This window comes from Neopelma chrysocephalum, unplaced genomic scaffold (genome assembly GCF_003984885.1).
Source record: "Neopelma chrysocephalum unplaced genomic scaffold, ASM398488v2 Primary Assembly neopelma1_92, whole genome shotgun sequence".
Classification (NCBI taxonomy): Eukaryota; Metazoa; Chordata; class Aves; order Passeriformes; family Pipridae; genus Neopelma; species Neopelma chrysocephalum.
This window is the reverse complement of record NW_020897754.1, coordinates 1,891,297-1,912,278: the sequence shown is the minus strand read 5'-3', so window position 1 is coordinate 1,912,278 and position 20,982 is coordinate 1,891,297. Positions and strand designations below refer to the sequence as shown.

General features: G+C 39.6%; 1 protein-coding gene across 4 annotated transcripts in view; it reads right to left on the bottom strand.

The window, feature by feature from the left end:
- Positions 1-20,982, bottom strand: part of MPPED1 (metallophosphoesterase domain containing 1) — a 58,739-nt gene that overhangs the window by 26,738 nt on the left and 11,019 nt on the right. For all 4 annotated transcript variants that reach the window (XM_027693547.1, XM_027693545.1, XM_027693548.1 and 1 more), the window contains exons 2-4: positions 18,346-18,607; positions 13,081-13,262; positions 328-553 (exon numbers count right to left, since the gene is read on the bottom strand). In XM_027693547.1, the coding sequence (XP_027549348.1) occupies positions 328-553; positions 13,081-13,262; positions 18,346-18,497 (560 nt within the window). In that variant the 5' untranslated portion in view covers positions 18,498-18,607. The remainder of the gene's footprint in view (positions 1-327; positions 554-13,080; positions 13,263-18,345; positions 18,608-20,982) is intronic.

The window sequence follows — 20,982 nt, the reverse complement described above, 5'->3', positions numbered from 1 at the left end:
AATTAACCTCTAATTAGATAAACTCGCCAAGGATAGAAAACATACTTTATGACACAAAAGCCCCCTACATGGACTATGCTCCCGGCTGAGAGTTTGAAGAGCACATTTATCTTTCCCCCATCATTATTTGGTTAACCATACCCACAGAAAAGTACATTATTTTGTCACAGGAATGATTCATTAGGAGAAAATTACACAAACTTTACCAAACTGAGTGTTACTTTTCTTCCTACCACAGCAATCCAAACATAGCTGATGCACACAAAATGGCCTGATGTGACAGCAATCAACAATAGTATTTTTAGGTATGCTTAAAAACCTGCTTACCAAGGGGAGCCATATATTCTGAATCCCCTCACCGTCACTTCAGAGTCTTGAAGATAGATGCAGTTTGTTAGAAGAGACTGTACATTTTCATAGCTCTCTGGCTTCAGCTTAGAAACAGAGGGGAAATAGTAAAAGTCCTGCTTGATTAAGTCAGCCATGAATTCCTGGTCAAAGGTCAATTCATGATTTCCTGCTATCACAATCTTGTATTCATAGGGCAGGCTACCTAAAACAGCGAAAAACAAACAAGTTACTTGTTTTATGGAAGATCTGATGGGAGAAAACAGACAGACAAACTGTTATTGATTCCTGTAATACGCTCACATACTTGAAATGATAGAGCACGTCCCTCCTCCACGTTATTGTAATTCCTGGTGATTCCAGGTAAATGACATTACTGCCTCTTCCATGGCACACTGTGATTTAGCACGCTTAGCATTAATGTGTTGAAATTACTTTCAACTCATCAACCTTAAAAACCAGTCTGCAGACTTCTGCTCTACTATTTACTTCTAGCTAATTGCCATTTGTGCTGCAAGTATCATTTACTGTGACAGTGATGATAACTCTTTGACAGAAATTAGGGTTCAAAGAAGATCAGCTTCGGAAAATCATGTCAGCTCCCTTCTCCCAGAGCTCAGGTCTTTGTCAGCTTGTGCTGAAGAGCTTTAACACCCTCACAGCTCGGGTCAGCCAGAGGAGTCTGCTGCCCTCTTTGCCCTGACATTAATATCAAGCCTTCAAGGAAGGCAAGGATTTGGTTTAGCTGTCAAAAAACCCACATCCCACAGATAAATCTCGCAGTCTGTCTCTATCTCGTGTTTTTCCCCTGCTCCATTTTCTCAGTGACTTCCTCGGATCCATGGACTATAATTTAAAGTGACTCATGCTCGAGAATATTTTACAACCCGTATTTAGTGAAAAACCTTAGCACAGCCTCCTGATGAAGGCAGGGATAGATATGCCCACACACGTGGGTTCTTCCTGAGAGCAGCACTGAAACAGAAACTTTCCACCTGACTCTGCCTTTGGTTATTCCCTGGATTCTGCCCCTGGGAGTCGGCATCACCTGCCTCGAAAAGCTCAACAGAAACCTTTAAGTACATCTGAGAGGAAACAAAGACAGAACCTGGGTAAAGCTGCATTCACTGGCTTTGTTTGTGCCCTGTGAATTTGAAGACAGTCAGAAGTGGAGACTGGGACCAGAAAAGAAGTATTTTATTGAAAATCGAACTCACCTTGCACAGCAGCAATCTCGTGGGGTTTTTTAATTCTAAAAGGGTCTTGTTGTTAACACAGAAATCTTTAGCAGTGGAAAAAGTTGGCATGATAGGACTTCAGAATAAAATACAACAGTGTGATTCAGAGTCAGGGGAACAGAAGACACAGTGCTGAACTTTGCCAGATGAAAAGATGGGGGTAATTCTTAAGTACAAGTTTCAGACACTTGTAACACCTGTATTAGGAAAAGTGAGTATACAGATTCCAGTCTTTCCTATGGACCTAAGACATACGTGTCTTTAGAACATTTAACAGAAACTCTTTTTCATGCATTTATTTAAATGTTGAAGATCCCATCATTTACCTGAAAGACTTTCCCTTTTTGCTTCTCAAACAGCCTTTTGCAGATGTGTCCTCCACCCCCACAAGTTTCCCAGGTGTGTGCACACATACACACACAAGTGGAAAATGCTGTTTACATGCTGCCATATGTATGGGCATCTACAGGCCTTAAAGAATTCTTGGGAAACAGGAAAAGAAAGAAACCCTGCATGCCACAATATTGCTAACAATTCCATTTCTGTTCTGTTTTGTAAGTCTTTTCCAGCTCATCTGATCCATCCATCTAGCAGCCAAGAACCTGTGTGAGCTGGTTATAGTTGTTGCTTCCGCTAATGTATTTATGTCATGTTGCTGTCTGTGGGTGTTACTTAGGCAAATTAGCAAATTACTCTAAATGTACAGTTACATTTATTATAGTGGCGGCCAGAAGTGCTGCTGTAGTTACAGGTCTGTCAGCTTTTCAATTAACAACTGTGTTTTTTGATGAGTTTGCAGCTCAGTTTGCTGTTTTGTTTTTTTTCTTTCATTCCACATCAGGCCGTGGTAAAACTATTTCCCTCTCTTTGTCTCCTCAACTATTCCTCTTTGTCCTTTAAATATTATTTAATTAAAAAAAAATTTTTAAAAAAAAAGATATTTTGTTCAAACCTTTTTCCTTAGAAGACTTTAGAACATGCTTTCTTTTCACTCCAAGTGTTCTTGCAGCACAAAGTCAGCCTTAGTATAAATCTCTGAAACCTTGTTCTTGGCTGGGCACTGCTCTCATGAACTGTTATGTGTAAAAGCAGATGCAGATGAAGACCCTCAGTTATCACATTTCCCACCTTCCCTGCCTCCTGTGTCATCCACACTCCCCAATGTTCACTCCAGAGTGCTTTGCAGTAAAGCACAGTCCCCAGGGGGACCAACACCCCAATCTAACGTGGTGGGTCAGCACAATCCTGAGAAATGAATGTTCCAAGTGCCTTTTACAGGAGTAAGATCCACCAAACATCAGCACTATCTGATCAACACCTACCTTAAAACTACCTTAAAGCAGCAACTCCTTCTTGCTTCTGACCTGCAACTTCTTACTTTTCCTTTTTATGCATTATTAATTTCTCTGTATTTTCTCATTCCATTATGTCCTTCCAACACAAATCCCTACTTTTCCACCCCGAGGCACAGACTACTGCACAATTTGTAGCCTTGGCTTGGTCCTTGGTTACAACCAAGACATGCCCAAGACATGGCCTAATAGCTGCTGTATGGCAGTGTTTGTACACGAGTCCATACCTTCAGAACAACCACATCTCCATTTTTTTTAGGCCAATCTTGATCACAGATTACTCAAACACTTCCAGGTTGATCAGTTTATTCCCACACCTGCGCTTAGGATGGAGTAGCTTCATCCAAGAAGATTCTGCAGTGTGTTTTTGTGTTTTTTGACCCCCCCTCTGGAGTGTAGGAGTCTTTCAGTGAAAGAAAAACTGCTGCAAACCGAGGCAAGTCCAGCAGAGAAGTGTCAGGACGGCTGGGGAATGTAGGATATGGGGAGAGACTGAGATCTGAGTCTGCTCAGCCTGGAGAAGGTGGAGGGCAGACCCTGTTCTGTCTGCAAGTGCCCAAGCTCAGAAGAAAGAGAAGGCCAAGCTCTTCTCAGAGGTGCAAAAATGGTGACAAACACAAGTGGGAACATGGTATAAGGAAAGAAGGAGGATGGTGAAAGAGCAGAAGTGCCCAGAGCAGCTGGGAGGTGTCCACCCTTGAAGACACTCAAAATTGAACTGGACAAGGTTCTGAGCAGCCTCCTCTCTAACTGGCCCTGCTTTGAAGAGGAGGCTGGACTCAATTCCCCTCCAGAGGTCCCCTCCATCCTGAGGGGTTCTAGATTATTATTAATCTACACTGGAAAACAAACAAGAATTTTAAAGAGCCTGCAATGGTAAAAAAAAATAAAATAAACCCTCATTTTGTGTTGTGATTCTAACGGAATAAATCTAATGGAATAAATCTCTCCCAGGACTGGAGAGCACATTCCATTAAGTTTGGTGCAAGTTCCTCACACTCATTTAGCAGATGAGTAGGACTAAATACCCAACTGATAGCCAATTAACATTTGATGCCAGCATATGGCTTTGCTGGTGGGCAGGTAGCAAAACTTGCTAATACAGGAGCTCTATGTAGACAATGACATTACAGAAAATTTATGGCTGTCGCAGGAATTCTGCACACATATCCAGGACAAAACTAACTCCCCAGAAAAATTAAGGCAGCGAGCACGTAAGGAACAGATCTGCCCTTCAGGAGTGCCAAGAAACAGATTCAAGAACATATGCTATGAGAGTCAAAGATGTGATTTCAAACAAAAAAAAAAAAAAAAAAAAAAAAAGGAAAAATTATGAATTTGGGGGGAAGTTGCATTTTTTTTTCCTGATCTCTTCTTTTGACCAGCCAAAACAAGATTAAGTGTTTTTGCCCAAAGACCAGGGATCCTCCTGTTCTTGGCGCCTGAGAAGATTCTGCTAAAATATGCCGTAGTCTGGACACAAACTACAGCTAGAATTGGTTGGAAAAGTTTTACCTATACATTTTTCCATATTAAAATTATTAAAATACCACTTGGATGGAATGGGATATATTTGGAAATTCATGTAGTGATTCTGACATTACCAAGGAAACAAAATGAAGCAAAATGTCAGTTTAAAATATTTTTGGGTGAATAAAAATTTCATTGCTAAGCAAAATTTCACTTTTTATTCTAGAGTAAGGGTTTGGTTGTGGTTTTTTTTTCCTCTCATAATGTTTAACTAGAAAGAAACTAAACTTATTTTCCTCCATAATCAACCTCTAGCCACTTCATCCTATTTGGAATTTGGAATCAAAAGAAATGTTTATAAATTAAAATCCTGTCAGGAACACACTGGCTCAAATTCAGTGCTGGGCTTCAGAGGTTCCTTTTTCAGGTCACATCCAACTTTTGCCTTCTGCCAATTTGGGATGGGACTCCAAGACACCATCATTCTTTCAGCCTCTATTTTAACACGGCATCAGGGATTTTCCTCATCCTTTTCCTTCTCTGCTACATGGTACTTTATCTTTCCTGTCTCATTTTCCCCTTTCCTTCCCATTTTGTATGCAATAAAACACTGGACACACATCTTCCCCTTGATTTAGCAGTTTTAGCAAAAGATACCTTTTTCTTATGGGAAAAAAAAAACAACTTGTAGAAGTACAATGCTTTAGAAGACAATTCATCACACAAAAAATTCTGCCCTAAATTTCCTGCATCGATAGAATTCCTTATTATTTGAGGTTATTTTACCATCAAAAAGCCTGGGATATGATATTTAGCTCATAATTAGCTTATATATAGCCAGATGGTATTATCATCTTACAAGCTTAACTACAAGCCCTCCTCAGAAAGTTTCTCAGCCTTCATTTGCTCAGTCTAAGAATCTGATAGGAGTTCTGGTAATATAACATGTATAAGAATATATATCTATATATATATATTGTTTAGCTAGTAACATCTTTGTTTATTCCTTTCATTACCATAGATTGCTAATTAAGAAAATCAACTGAACATCTAATTTTTGCGTGTTTATGCACCAATTACAAAATGATTGCGGCCATTTTTAACTCCTAAACTACAGCAGGTCCTTTTTATGGCGAACATAATTTTTTTTCCAAAATAACTTGAAACACTGAGGAACCATAACTTGAACTACAAGCTGCACAATGCGAAGGGCTCAACAACGTGCCTTTGTTTGCTGTTTCTCTGCATCTGGGTTTGTTCAAAGCAGAATTCTGTGTGCTTGAAGGTTCATCCTGCTCTATCAGCAAGCCAGTAAACGAGAGATCAATGCTGCAAATAACTCAAGAGCAAAATTCGTGGTGTCTACACTCCTCTTGTACTGAGAGGTTCAGCATCTTTATCAATCTCCTCTGCAGCTTGCAATTGTTATCAGCTTCCAACTCTGCCAAGACAAATGCAAACTTGTACAGGCAGATGTGCTTTGCTTCTCTCCTGGTACTGAGCAGAATTTTTAGTATTCATTAAAAGCAGTGACAATCATGTAAGTGCCCACTTAATGCTTCTTCCCTCTCATTCCAACCTCTTAGAATGCAGCACTAAGTGATATAGTGGAAAGACTGCATTAACTGTCTCAGATTGCTTTTTAGCATCTTTTTGACAGTTCTGTGTTTAAACACTGGGGCTGATGTCTGGGAAATTCACATTAACATACTTTTTGTATGGTGTGTAATCTGGAATAATACTGTAAATGAACACTCCCTCCCAAGTCATCTGTAACCTGCTACCTCCAGCCATTCTGGAGAAGCCAGTAATTACACCAAACACTAAACCAGCAAACACACACAGTGCTGCTCTCATTTGGAAAACAGGATTTCTTAAAACAGATAAAGGCAAATCAAACTAAAAAATGCCTGATAATACTCGTACTACCTAGGCTCGTTGATACACTGGGTTTTATACACACCCACACACCTGTAATGATTGGTCAAAGCCACTTCTAGGGGAAAAGTGGCTTCCTTTCAACCTGGCTTATTAAATTATCCTGTAATTATGCAGAACCAACCCAATGCAAGTAGCAAACTAGGTCACTGGAGAAGTTTCAGTGAGTCAAGACAAAAGGTTGTGTAGCTCTGTACCTTCTGTCCCACAACGGTCAGTAACAAACACCTCCAAAACCGCCCAGCTGCAACTGAACCTTCCTTTGCTGTGTCCCCTTAGGTTGTGGCACTTGATGGCTTGAAAACCACCAAGACACAGGGTCCATTTCCAAAAGTTGGGGTTTTTTTTACTTTTTACTTTCTGGGATAGCTACAGTCTTAAATAACATATTTTTCTGAGGAGATAAATTTCCACCATAGCCTTTAAAATATTCTAGTTCTGGTTACAACATGTATCTGGGGACCAGGAAAGCAAAGGAGACAGTGAACTGAGTTAAAAAGTAGCAATTAAAAAAATGTTTAACGCTTCCTACGTGGATCCTTGTGCACACTGCTACAGATTCCTGTGCAGATCTTCAGATGCCACGAAGGTGCTCTCAGCATCTCCCAAGTTGTCACCTTGTGGAAGGGAAGACTACAAAGAGCTGTGTGTCATGTCACAGCACTAATAACAAGGTTTAATGTTTGTGTACAGTGCTCCACGAGAGGTGTTCAAAGTGCTGCACTGAGAATAATTAATCCTCCAACAAATCCACGTGGTAGGTGGATCAAGCATCATCTCCACAATTTTACAAGGGGAAGAACAATAAAGAGGCTGTCAAACCTGAAGATGACTGACTAGAATTTGGTTTGCTGTCTTCCTCAGGCTCTTTCAAACCTCTCTGCCAGAGGCAGTGGCAGTTCACAGAATCACATTCCAGACCTTTCAGTTCCATGGTTGTTCTCTGCACTCCTTCCTAAAGCTAGTCTGGACTAACACTGGGGGTTTTACTCACTGGAGGGGTCAGACAGCTCAGTGTTTATGAAACCAGAGACTCAGAATCCTGAAGTTTGGCTACTTTCCACTCCATTCATAGAAAGAATGTATTGGTACAAAGGGCAAGAAATCCCCCAAAAGCAAACCTGTGTTTGGAAGGAGGAAATGAAGGACAAATGCTTTAGCACCTACCACTTCTACAGCTTCTCACCACCAGGATGTGGAAAATAGTTGGTCTGGATCATCTTCCCAATACAGGGATGTAACTCACAGCAGCCAATTTAATATTCTGAAGTTTTCAGGACAGAGTAACTCCCCAAAACTGGAGAAATACTGCAAGAGTGTGTCACAGAGCACTTTTCTGTGCCCTGCTGTACTGTCTGAGCCTTAGGTGGACAAATGGATCCAAGCCATCTTACATTTAAGAAATCCAATAAAACCCAACTTTTTCTTTTTTTTTGGTATGCCCAGTCTTTTAAAAATGACATCTGTTCTAAATCCCTATACAGCTCAATGTTTTTCACTGCATTTCCAAAGCCATTCTTTTGTAAATAGATAATTAGTGCTTAAATACTTCTTTCAAGGGGTTTCTACATTAACATAAAAATAGTGTAATTACTGATGGTCAAAATGGCATGACTACAATTTGTAAATTCTAATTCCTTTTGCTGCTCTGAAGATGATTTTTTTTCATCTTCAACGTGATTTTAATCTGTTTTAAATGTGACTATTATTGAATCTAAAAATATAAAATACCTGTTAAGATAGGAAGAAAAATAACTACCATCATTTTGCAAAGCTGAGCAATAAAGCAGAAGTAAAGCTAAGCCAACTGACCACAGGCTTTTCTGAAGATCTTTTATCAAGAACTTAAAAGTAGGGATGATGTTTATTGACCAAAATTAGCTGATTTTGTCCTCAGAATTTAATGCTAGAGGATTAGATCTAATACAATCTAATACTAGAAACAGGTAATTTTAGTAGTGCTAGTTCCTCTCTTCACTCTAAAATATTTTTTAGTCTGAAATAAAAATATTATCCTTTGAGCTGAATCTGCCCAGGTCAGTTCCTAAAGGGCATGTCAAATAACGTAATCCTTTTTTTTTTGTGTCTGTGTGTGTGTGTACAATAAGCACATAAGAACAACATTCTCAGGAAAATACTCTGAAGAGCTAATTATTGTTTTCCAGCATAACTCAAAGCCACCTTCTGTTTTGTTTTTTTTTTTTTAATTCCAATTTAGCTTGAACTTGAATTTCAAACAGGAAGTCTGTCTTTGACACTGGAAAATCTCAAGCAAACACACTGAAACAATACATATTATAAAATGTGTTAGTTTAAGTAATCTTTCCAATCCATGCACAGAAAAGACTTCTCAGAGAAAGTATGGAATTATGTGTTGCAACTTATACCACAGATTAGCTATTTAGTTAAATTTTCAGGAAAGTAACCCACATGCTCCAAGTGAAAGTGGGTCCTGCAGCATGCACAATTTGGAAATGATATTCCAGGCTGGAGCAAAGGGAATTACACAAGCAACTCAGCCAAGCAGGCAATTTCCAGTGCCAACAACACTGGAGATTAAAAAGCAGAGATAGTTTTGGAGTTGTTATTTGATGAGTGCACTAAGGCAGGACACGTGTTTTTGTGTTTGTCCTACAACACATTTGATTTATATGCAGGTAGGGAATAAATAACAAAAACTGAAATCATGAAAAAGCTGAGGAGAAGGAGAAGCTGCTGTGCATAGTGAGCCTGATATATCTTATGATGTCATCTAGGAGAGATGCTCCAGCCCTCTGATCATTTTCTTGACCCTCCTCTGGACCAGTTTTAACAGGTCAATGCATTTAGAAACAATTCCCCCAAATCTTCTTTGGCTGTTTCAAGTCTTATCTGTTAAAATCTCCTGGACATCCTGGAAAATCAGCATATGTTCAAAGTCATCCTTATAATGTCATTAGAAAGTCTCCCTGGCTTCGTGGCCTTCTGTTCAGTCCTACCATAATAAAGATTTTGTACTTCATTTTTTCCTGATTCTCCAAAACTGGATTTTCAAATTCAAAAATACAGTAAGAGAACAAACTAGATTAAAAAAAAAAAAAAAAAGAAAAAAAAGGAAAATATGAAATATGAAAAGAGGAGAAAGGTCGATTAAGAAAAAAAGGAGAGAGGGAAATGACCAGGTTGACAACATTCATAGGCTTTGTAAACTGACTATTTGGCCCCTCTTCCCTTAATTTCCTAAGTTACCCTGAAAAAGTTTAGCAAAATAGAAATCTCACTTCATGATATTGCATGACTGGGCAATAAGAGGACAGATGAGACTGAACATAAATTTATGCAGAGTAATTCAAGTGCTGGAAAAAACAGACCAACTGTAGATACAGTGATCGGCTCTGAGCAAGGTATTACCATACAGGAAAGAGTTGATAGAATTATATTAGGAAATTTTATGACAATGCCCTCTCATTATTCAGTCACAGTTAGAAATGAAAACAGAATAATCCACAACACCAGAAAGGAAAAAAGAACTAGGAAATCTCATTTGCCAGGTAATAAATCTGTGGTGTTCTCAGATTGTGTGCAGGTCTGGTCTCATCATTTTTAAAAGGATACAAAGAGGTACAAAGAGTGACACAGGTGATCAAAGGCATTTAAGGACTTCTGAACAGTCTTCGGCCTTAAAAATATCTTAAGGGCAGATATGAGACTATAAATTCTTAAGCAGAATGAAGATGAAAATCACTTCCCTCTTCCAGTATTAGGAAATACCAAATGAAATGAGCAGGTTACAGGTTCAAAATAAGCACAGTCCACCACACCATCCCTGTCACATTGTGGAACTCTGTGTCTGCACTCAAAATCTGCACAGATCCAAAAGGCAATTTAAGAACTAAGAGAAAAAAAATCTATGTATTTAATACAACGTAAGGCTGTGGCTGCAGGAGCCCTTGGAATGCCTACCAGAGAAAGCTGAGAAAATAAGCATATCCAGTTATCACCAGCATTTCATCTCTTCCACACAGTTAAACCTGGCCCTGGTAAAACCCCAAGTCCCTCCCTGAGAAGGGGAGAGGAGGTTTAGCAGAAAGAAAACATGAGAGGAAACAACTAATTACCAAAAAGAACGAATGGAAACGAAATCAAGCAGAGGGATTTACGGGTCAGAAGAGAAAAAAATATGAAACTGGGTGAGTGAAGGGCAGACAAAGCACCAGGCAAAGACAATACCAGGACCATGAGCTGTGTCATCTGAGATAGTCCAGGCCTTCCTGTGTGCCCACATACAGCCAGAAAAAAAGAGAGAACATATTTCAGGGGATGACTCAGCAAGCCAACGTGCCTCTATTAGCACAACACTTGAGCATGTGCTTGGTGTAACCATAAGGTCCATGGAAGTTAATGATGTTAATGTAAGATAATTTTTCCATCAGACAGTCACAGGAAACTTTATGTAAAGCAGAAAGATAAAATCTGAACTTGCTGAAGGGCAAGTTGATCTGAAAAGATGAAACAGAGATAGAGTGGCACAGACCTAATAGGGCATGACAAAAGAGAAAATTAAGAGGTAAGAATCAATGCTACACATAAAAACATGGAGCAAAAGTAGGAGCGGGGAATGTATCTCGTGCTCGAGAGGAAGATGAGGTGAAGGGAAGCTGGACCATACAAATATCTTGGTGTTTATCCCAAGTTGTAATCTAATGACAGCAGAACACAGAGAACAAAATAAGTGGAAAGGGAGTGCTGTGCCATGGACATGAAAGAATGGGCAGGGAAATTTGGCAGCAGCAGCAGCAAGAACAACAGCGGAGGTCAAAGTCAATGCCAGATCTGTCTCTTATTTTCTCTAGAAACTAGTAAAATATTAAGACAAGGAGGAAGGAGAAGGCTGGATAGGCTGAGGGAGTTGCAAAATAGTGGAAGGTATTGGAAGTAGCCGTCTAGAAAAACCTAAACTGTTAGGGACCAGTCCCTTTCACAACAAAATGGACAACCAGTAAAAACTTCTAAAATTCCTTTTTAAAAGGAACACTTTTAACCATTTTGCTGTTTACTATACATTTTGTAAACACTCAAGATATTCAAGAGTTGATAAATTGTTCATTTAAAATGAACAAAAATTTATTAAAAATTAAATTAGATCTTCCCTTTTTTCTTTTTTTTTTTTTTTAATTGCCAAGAAGGTAAAAAAATCTTTAACTTGCTACATTTCTATATCTCAAAGATGCTCTTGCAAAAATTTAACTCAAACCACCAAGATCACCTCTTCCCAATCTGCACACTACCAGGAAATTGGAAACATGCCTGAGAAGTCGGAAAATTAAGCCCTTTTTTTGGGAATGAAAATGATGAAGAGACCATGCACAGAAACTCTGTGTAGCCCCCATCCTTGTCAGCAATATCCCCAAGCACTTCTCTTCCCACACCAGCAGATAAATAAAATGGGTATTATTTAGAAGGATAACCATATGGTTTGTATAACTTGTACATGCTATTTTCAGGACATTATTATAAGATATGGTAGAGACCTACACAACAGGGTCAAAACTTGCTTTCTGTTTTATAACCACCCTCCTCCTTTTGGGTGCAGAGACAAGAGGTGATGGCACTATATCAATATATTACTTCCACACACTATTCCTACCTTAATATTCTCAGAATAATGCAATTATTCCATGTGGGACATATTATTGGGTTGTTGAGCTCAAATAAATATTTATCAGCCTTGCTGATAATTATTTGCTAGTAAATATTTGTTTAAATTGTGAAGTCCTGACTTTTTTTTTTTTTATATATTCCATTTCAGCCTACATGCATCTGTCTGCTTTGTGCTTTCCCAGGGCGTAATGCTGTAATATGTACCAAAAAAAAAAAAAAAAAAAAGAAAGAGACAGGGAAAAAATGCAAATACATCAACAGAAAACTTGAAATCTGTTCCCCTTAAACTGTGTCCTTTCTCTCTCCAACTCCTTCATTCCCTCTCACCCTTTTTTTTTTTGTTAATGAAGTATCAGAAGCCACTTTTATTCTAAATTAAGGTACCCGCAGTGCTGCAGGAACAGCACTGAGCAGGGTTTTTATCTGGATACAGTGCCCGCTTTCCAATTTTCAGTGTCTTTTTTTTTTTAAAGCATATACAAAACATTGTAGAAGCACATGTAAATCACCACTCTCTTGCCCGATGGAACAGAATTTCAGCTCCCAATGCCAAGGCTTGCCTACAGAAGGCATCTACATCTGGTCTGCTACATCCAAGGCAGCAACCACGGGCACACGGTTTGCTTTGTTTGGAATTCATCACTGTGGTGCAGCTGAGCCTCAGATTAAAAAAAAAACAGCACAACTATGAGCCTCCAGGGTTAAACAGACAAATGTTTTCAGTCACAACAACTTTTTTTTTTTTTGGTGGGAGGGGAGAAGGAAAGCCATAACAATGTATGGAAGAGGTTTTATGTAAATCATTAAAGGCCTACTGACTTAAATTGTTGCTAACACCCAGAAGTTGCTTAATGTACACTTGGGAGTGTGAAGGCAGAACAGATGAATAGTCTCACAAATCCTATTTGCTCCGTTGGAAAAATGCAAAAATATTTGTGAAAAACAACGATTCCTGCTCGTTGCCATTCCAATTTAAAAGTCAAATCAATATTCATGATTTCTGAGTGCACGGTGGTTTTTACTGGGAGGCAGAAGGGGCAGATACAATCAGTAAACAAATGTGCTTTCAAATGCACACAGAATGCAGTACCTACCTAGCCACTCGTTGAATTTTTTTACTTCACTAGGAAGTCCCAGCTCAGTAAAATCACCAGCATGTATTAACACATCTCCATATGGCATTTGGATGGGATCAGTTCTTGAGTGAGTATCAGAAATACAGACAAATCGTGTATATCCTGGAGGTTTGGGAGCGTCGTGGGGCACCGGATCAACCCTGCAGGAAATGCATCATAACAAGGTTAGAAAGTATTTACGTACTTTGTAGTGTCTGCTTCGCAATTCCAACACTATTTTTTATACCTTTACAAAAGATTACACAGACCTCTGAATCTGCCTGATGGAAGGATTTATTAAACCTAACACTAACGGGAGGAGTAAAAATTCTTGATGTTCACAGCACAGCATTTTCGGTGTTTTTTGGTAGATACGTTAACTTCAAGAGATTAAGGAGAAGAGATCGGACTATGGCAGTAACTCTGACACAAATACTTACAAATAAATCAAAGGCATTGCCAGTTTCAAAGGAATAGCACTATCCCATTTCATTGTTTAAATATGATTACACGGTACACAGGGAAGAGATTTATTTTAGATACATAAATACATTTAAATGTGTTTTTTCTAATTAGAACTTTTTTTTTTCCCCTGCAAGTTACATAGTTCCAGCAAATTTAATTTACACATTTTGGAGATATGTTTGAGTGTGTTAATGCAAAAGAACATAAGAACTCTCCCAACAGCTGTAAATGTACATTAAAGCCTCACTATTGTCAGGACAAATGTGGTGACTTTCTGGGCTTAATTATATTAAATGAAATCAAATGCTGTGAGGGGTGAGGCTGCACTGTTCAGAGCCCAAAATCAAGATTCAAAACTGAGGGAGTGAAAAGATCTGACCCAGTTTGATGAGACTTACTCATGATTTAGGAGAGGAAAGCAGAGAACACCTTACTTTCAAATCAATCTTTTTAACCTCAATCCATATTTTGTTGGAATACATAGCAGCAAATGTATCCATATACAGCTATACTGTATCTGCTATCTCAGTTAGGGAACTCTGGTGGAAAAAAATCCAAAAGCCAGAGGTGCAAGAGTTATATTTGTGCCACTAGAAACCAGAGAGATATACAGAGTTGTTGTGAACTATTTTACTTTTGCAACATTTATTTGGAAAGGACAAATAAAGTTAGTTTCGTTCACTGTTGCAGTATATAACACACATTTCTATCCCCTTCTGGTTGTGCTTCAATTCAGGAGCTTACTTTTACATAAACAAACTCAGGAAAAAAAAATTAAGATATTTTTGCTATTAATAGTACTACATCTGTTCCTCAGTAAATTTTTTAAAAGTATTTTATTTCTTAAAAGTCATAAGATAATAATCTTTAATCACTCCATCTTTTCCCTATGTCAAAGAATTCTGTGAAATTTAGAGGCGTTTTTGACAACCACACGGCATTGGTGAGAGAGTGAGGAATAAATCTAAAACATTCAAATCTTGTTAAATACAAAAAAAAAAAGCTCTTAGCATTTTCTACACTGTAGTTACAAAACTAGAGCATGAACAAACTATTTTGCACCCCTACCTTTACAGGAAGAAGGAATGCTGTGGTTTTTTTACAGCAATCCTGGAGAAACAGCCTTTTAGTGCGAGCACCTTGTAGTTGTCTTTCTGAAGTTCCAGATTTTGAGCAGAAAAGTAATGAAACGTGAGGTGAGGAGCAAAACCAGCTGGGACCAAATCCTACCTAATGAATACCCAGATATGTAAGCAAGGACCTACTGGGAACTGCAAAAGTTGGCTGACAAAGAGTGTTTGGAATGTTTGGACCCTGAAAACACTTCTTGTAGGGTTGGGGGAGTGTGTGTGCTGCAAGAAGACCACAAAGGGCAGGTGAAGAAAAAGAGTCTGATGTTAAAAATGCCTCTGTTTTGGAGAAGAACAGAAGAACAGAGCTGCCACAGTGGGTGGAGGGGGGGAGGTAACAGGGGTGCAAAGGAATATGGGTGGTGAATGGTGGGGTTTAGACTGGGGAGGCTTTGCCATAAGGTGTGAGCTGTGTGAAGGGTAATACAGTCACTTCACACAATTCTGCCACCAAATGAACTGGGTAAAACCCACAGAATCACAGAATATGCTGAGCTGGCAAGGACCCACAAGGATCATCAAGTCCCCCTGCACAGGACCATCCCCAAGAGTCAAAGGATGAGGAGCTGACCCTGCCTATCTTTGCAGCTGTTCAAGCTGAAAGGATTAAACACCATCTCAGCAAACACAAATTATTGTTCTCCCTGCCCAACACCTCCCAAAGTGAGTCACAGGTTGTATTAGTAAGCCAGCTCTAAATCATGCATATTACCCTGGCACAATATAAGGGTTGGTCCGGTCTAACACGTGGACTGGTCTAAAATATTACTTTTTGACCTTTCATGGCAGAGTAGCCTTTAAAGCAGGTACTGCTTCTCCTTCAGAATCCTTTCAGAGCTCAGCACAGCAGTAAGTTGGTTGTTAGGGAGTATCAGGCACTTCACATATGAAGCTGAATGTTAAAAACAACAGACATCCCATGGAAACCCCATGCAGCACATAAAGCACGTGCTTTTTTTCCTATAGTTTGGATGGGCAAGGGGAAGATGTAGACAGCATTTTCCCAGTTGCAGAGGTTATGTGCAACTTTTAAATTCTGTGCAATAGGCCAGAGAATTTTCATGGGAAAATGACATCAATGCAAAAAAGAAAAAAAAAAAGGCAAATAAATGAGATGCAGGTTTTTCATCTTGAAGTGATATGCACACACTGAGACCGTATATAGGTAAAAACATATGTCAAGTTTCACAAACACATCTAAGTTGTATTACTGGAAATAATTTCTGAAGGCTCAATCCCCATATTCTCGTGTAACATGTTCCCACAGCAGCTGTCACACCAACACCCAATGCACAGCTTGCAGCGTGAGCAGAGGAATACAGATCTGCTGATTATTTTTTGTGCAAATGCTTTTGTTTTTCTTTAAATCACCACAAAAACTTGTGAGAGAAATTGAAAAGCTGAGCTGAAAAACCTCAGAGAAAAAAAAAAAACCAGAGGTTGGTTTGTACACTGGATTTCAGTGGTTTCAAAAAGGGGCAAGACAAGGACTTTCCAGAAATGGCTGATGGGCTTGAAAACACTGGCAGAATTTTCCACCCTTCTCGTCAGTGGCAACCCAGCCATCTCACAAGCACAAGGATGCCAGACTGTGACAGGTCTAGAAAAGTCCTGAAGGAGCTAAAATGTGAAAGGAGAAATGTCAAACATCACAGAGGACCAAGGAAGATCTGCAAGACTGAATTCAGAAGGAAAGGAGCACCCCCGTGGTTAAAACAGTTTACTGTGGGCTCAGGTGTTAACAGATCTGTGTGAAATCTCTTTATGGTTGCCTACAACATCACCAGTGTAGGTGTTTTGAACTATGCACAAAGCCTTCACCTCCCTGAAGTTAAGGACAAAACCTGAGTGCACGGAAACAGGGCTCTCACTCACGACAATCAGGCGAATAAAAGGTGCTTTTGTTACCCTTTTTATGTCTCCTTCTCCCTTCTTTGTTACTATTCTATTCATTGGTAGGAGGCAAAAGCAATCCTGCTGGTATTCGAGAAACATTATTTACAATTTCTGTATGAGGAGGAAGAGTAGGTCAGATTGTGGTACATGTTCCAATTGACTTGGTCTGTTTTCCTATTTGCACAAGCTTCTCCAATAGTATTAATCATTCATGAGAGATTGCTAAACTCTTCTGAGGAACCATTTTCTAAGGACAGATTATTTTCAACTACTTGCTCAGGTGCTGAATTTCTATCATGTAGTTGATTGTCCAAGCCCTCCAGTACCATAATTTCTTAGTGGTTAGAAGTTTAAACAGCATTTGTTGAGTACAAAGCAGATACAAATAAATAACTTGCTTTCAGCCCAGTAAAAAACATGCAGCTTTTAAGACCAGGAAACAAATTTCTGAGTGCCCAGGAGCTGTCTGACTATTCACAGAAAACAGCTAAACCTCATCAAATCAACCTGCATCTGGCATTTTCATTTGTAAAAGTATTTCTGGACCCCCATTTGTTTGTTTGTACTTTTGCTACCATTTGCCAGCTCTATAAACTAAAGATGTTTGTATGTAGCTGTAATATAACTAACCAGTGCTTACATTCAACTCACTTTACTGTTTGCATTTCAATGGGATCTAAAAAACCCCATCACAGACCATAATACACTGCCCCCAAAAACTGAGTGTTTGCTCACCATCCTGATACATACCTTAGTCTTCAGATTCTTTTTATATAACCTAATTTATGCCAAATAATGTTCATAAACATTCACTAAAGTGACACATAGCATTCAGTGCTTAGTTTTTTAGCTGCAGAAATCATAACCTATTTTGTAAATTATTAAATCATATTAAACACCAAAAATGTGAACAAGAGGATTATTTGTTCAGTCTTCCTAAAGGAAAGGAGTTCCCTTTAAAAAATGAAAAAACAGCCTTCTGATCTAAAGATAGGGCTGCTTCTCTCTTTAATAAACACAATAAAATGGTGCAGACATTTTTATTCCCTATAAAAATATTTTACAGTAGAATTTTATACTTAATTTATTTGTAATAGTTTTTACTGTTTTGTTCTTCCTTCTGGCTCTAAACTTTATGGCAGGTTTCATTTTGTAATTATAATTCTCCACTTTACGTTACAAGTAAATCATCTAGAGCAGTTAATTTTACTGATGTTCTCATTATATAAGAAGTCAGAAACAAACACAGTATTTTAATCACTCTTTAAGCACTTGGCATTTTCGGCACATCGGAACGAGAGTAAGTTGTCGGATGGGTGCCCACACTATTTTATTTATTGAGATGATTTTTCCCTTGTATGTAGCTGTAATATAACTAACCAAACAGTGTATGTTGGACAGACAGGGGCTGGGGTATTTCCAACAGCTCTGTGCATCAACATCCAACTGCACAAAGCAAACAAACATTATTAAGATTGCAGAAAGTATCACCCTTGTAGCATCTCGTGTTTTATTGCCACTGCTTGCCGTTCATTTCTCTTTTTAATACCCAAGCATTATGTATTACACCAGTGGAGCAATCTTTCTCCCCTCCTTTAACAAAGTACCTCTCAAATGGGCTGGTTTTGTATCGTTACAGTAATTATTATTAGAAAGGCAGCAGTTCCTCCAATTCCTCCCGACTGGTCCATCAACCACGGCAATAACGCCCCGGGAGGCTGGGCTGGAGCAGTGACAGAACTGTAATACTCACATCTGCACATGTGGGGGCTGGAAACGCCCCTGGTTGATGTTGTAGAAGGTGAAAGCCTGCGTGGGGTTGGAGCTGTACTCGTCCACCTCGATGATGAGCCTGCTGTGCTGGTGCCTCCGGGCTGCCATGATATGCGACTGGGCGAAGGCCATGCTTGCGGCGCGGGGCTCGGCCTCCTCAGGGGATCATGGCTGCTATCTCCCTACATCCATGGGAGAGCACCAGGACATCTCACCTCAACAGCACACCCCCTCGGAGACACCTGAAAGCAGATGGGAGAGATGGAGCGTAACTGTTGGGCTGCCTGGAATTCACTTTGTTTAACATGACGAAGGTGAAGGGGAGACACGGAAGGACAAAGACTTCTCCAAGGACTCATCACAGACCTTTCCAACCCATCAACTGGAGGAACATGCTTTAGTTGGGGAGCATGCACTGAAAGTAAACTTGCTAAAGAACTTGCTCAAATACTTCAGACATTTAATACAAACCTAAAAGACGAGACAGTCATTCAGAAAGGCGCATCAAGTGTTTCTCCAACACGACCATTGACTTCCTTATTTACTGCACTGCTGAATGTTTGTTCCCCATCCTCCCTCAAAAAAAACCCCCACAGAACCTGAAAGTGACTGTGCACAACAAAAGTGCAAGTTAATTAAACAAGAACCAGTTTAACCCCGAGATTAGCTCAGTGCTGATGTTGCCAAGGTGTGGGTTCAATCCCTGGGGGGGGCATTCACTGAAGAGCTGGACTTTGAATCCCTTACAACTCAGAATATTCTGTGATTTTGTGATTCTGTGAACCAAATCTCCCCAAAGTCGGCGACGTTTATTGCAGGGAATCGTTGCAAGTGGTTGTTCTTTACACCAAAAAACCAGAGCAAACAGCCTTCTCTGCACTTGCTCCTGGTTTTATAGTGTCACTGAGGGAACTCCTGGCATAAATATGAAAGCCTCCCCCCTTCAAACACTTTTCAGTCAGCACTAGCCCAGCGTTCTGGATGCACTGGAAAACAAAGTGATTCCAAGGCTAACACACAGTTAAATGTTACTAAATATTAAAAATGTAAAATCCATACAGGTTTTATGTTTGGGAATAAATTTTTCCCTGAAGGTTATGCAAGTCTAGAACAGCAGCATTGAAAATGGGTAGAGAAAGAGCCAAGTGAAACCAACTGGAATGCAAAGAGTATCCCCTAGAAACAGCAGAAAGTAATTTGAATGTGAATTTTACTTTTATTTCCCAGCTTTAATAAAAAATGGATTATAAGCTATAAAGGTGGGTATTTTTATAGTATAATTTTACATCCTTTTTAAAAGTTGTCTGACTTAAATATTTGCTTTCATGCAAGCAAGGGCTCTTTTCTTCTAGGGAATACAAGCAATCTGCTTCAGAAGATGTATTTCATCAAAAGCCACGCAAGAATGCAGCAATTCACTTAATCTGTGCAGTTTCTGCAAAGCAGGACTGGAAGTATTTTCTGTGACCTTGCTGATGTGCCTCACTTCCATTCTGAGGGGACCACTGCCAAGAGTGATGGATGAGGGAGGCCTTCATAGTCACTCCAAGTTTTAAAGCTATTTACAGGTACTTAGGTCCAATTCGGTTTTAGTGGCAGTCAAGCACCTAAACATCTTTATAAATCTGGGCTTCGGTCCTCTGCTTAGCTACTACAGAGGTTGAGTGCTCCAAGAAGTGGTGGCGTGTTTTTGTTTGGGGAAATCTTGTTCCCGGGGAGCTGAAATGAGAGATTCCGCTTGGTTTTGTTACTGGCTGAATGGCTGTAAAATGATGACAACTTGCTGTCACTAACAAGCCGCAGGAAAACAGCCTGAGAATAAAGGAGCAGATTCCTTCATGCCCTTCCCTAGAATTGAGGGGTAAGGAAACCCTGGAATAACAACAACGGGGAAGATTTGGGATTTCAAACACAAGAAGCACCACAAAGGAATGTGCCAGAGCAGGGGGAGGGAAGGGAGGCACAATCCTGGTAAGAATACTCAAGTACAAATTGCTGCATTTAGGAAATAAGAAATTATGACAGCAGATGTGAAGAACCCTCCCCAAGGAGCTTCCTGCATTAAATGATGCATTCGCAAAGAAGTTTGAATAGGCAAGGTCAGAGATTTTATGGGGGGCAAACTGTTCTAAGTGAACCTACTTCTGGTTTGAAGGAAACTATCAGAAACTGGTGACCTCTAGAAATATTCTCCAGTAAGATAAATAATTTATGATTCCACAGCTCTTCATAAGGGGTTTGAACTACCTGCAAAACACAGCCTTTCTTTGATAGTTCAGGGATTATGCCCACTTTACACATGACTGAGCTGTGGTTACAAAGGTCCTTAGGGACCTGGGATCTCCCTTTGGCCTTAGGAAGTTCTCAGGAGCTCACAGCAGCTGAGAAAGGAGCCGAACAGAAGTTCACCCTATATACATGAAAGAAATGGGAAGACAACATATTCCACTTGAGGTAAGGGAAAAAAAGAGGGGAAAGGGAAAAAAAAGTACGTGATAGCACTGGTAAGCCTTCTACTCGATGACAGTCACCCAACCCTGGACATATAAAAAGCTTAAAGACTGGGAAAAGGAAGGGAAGGGAAGGGAAGGGAAGGGAAGGGAAGGGAAGGGAAGGG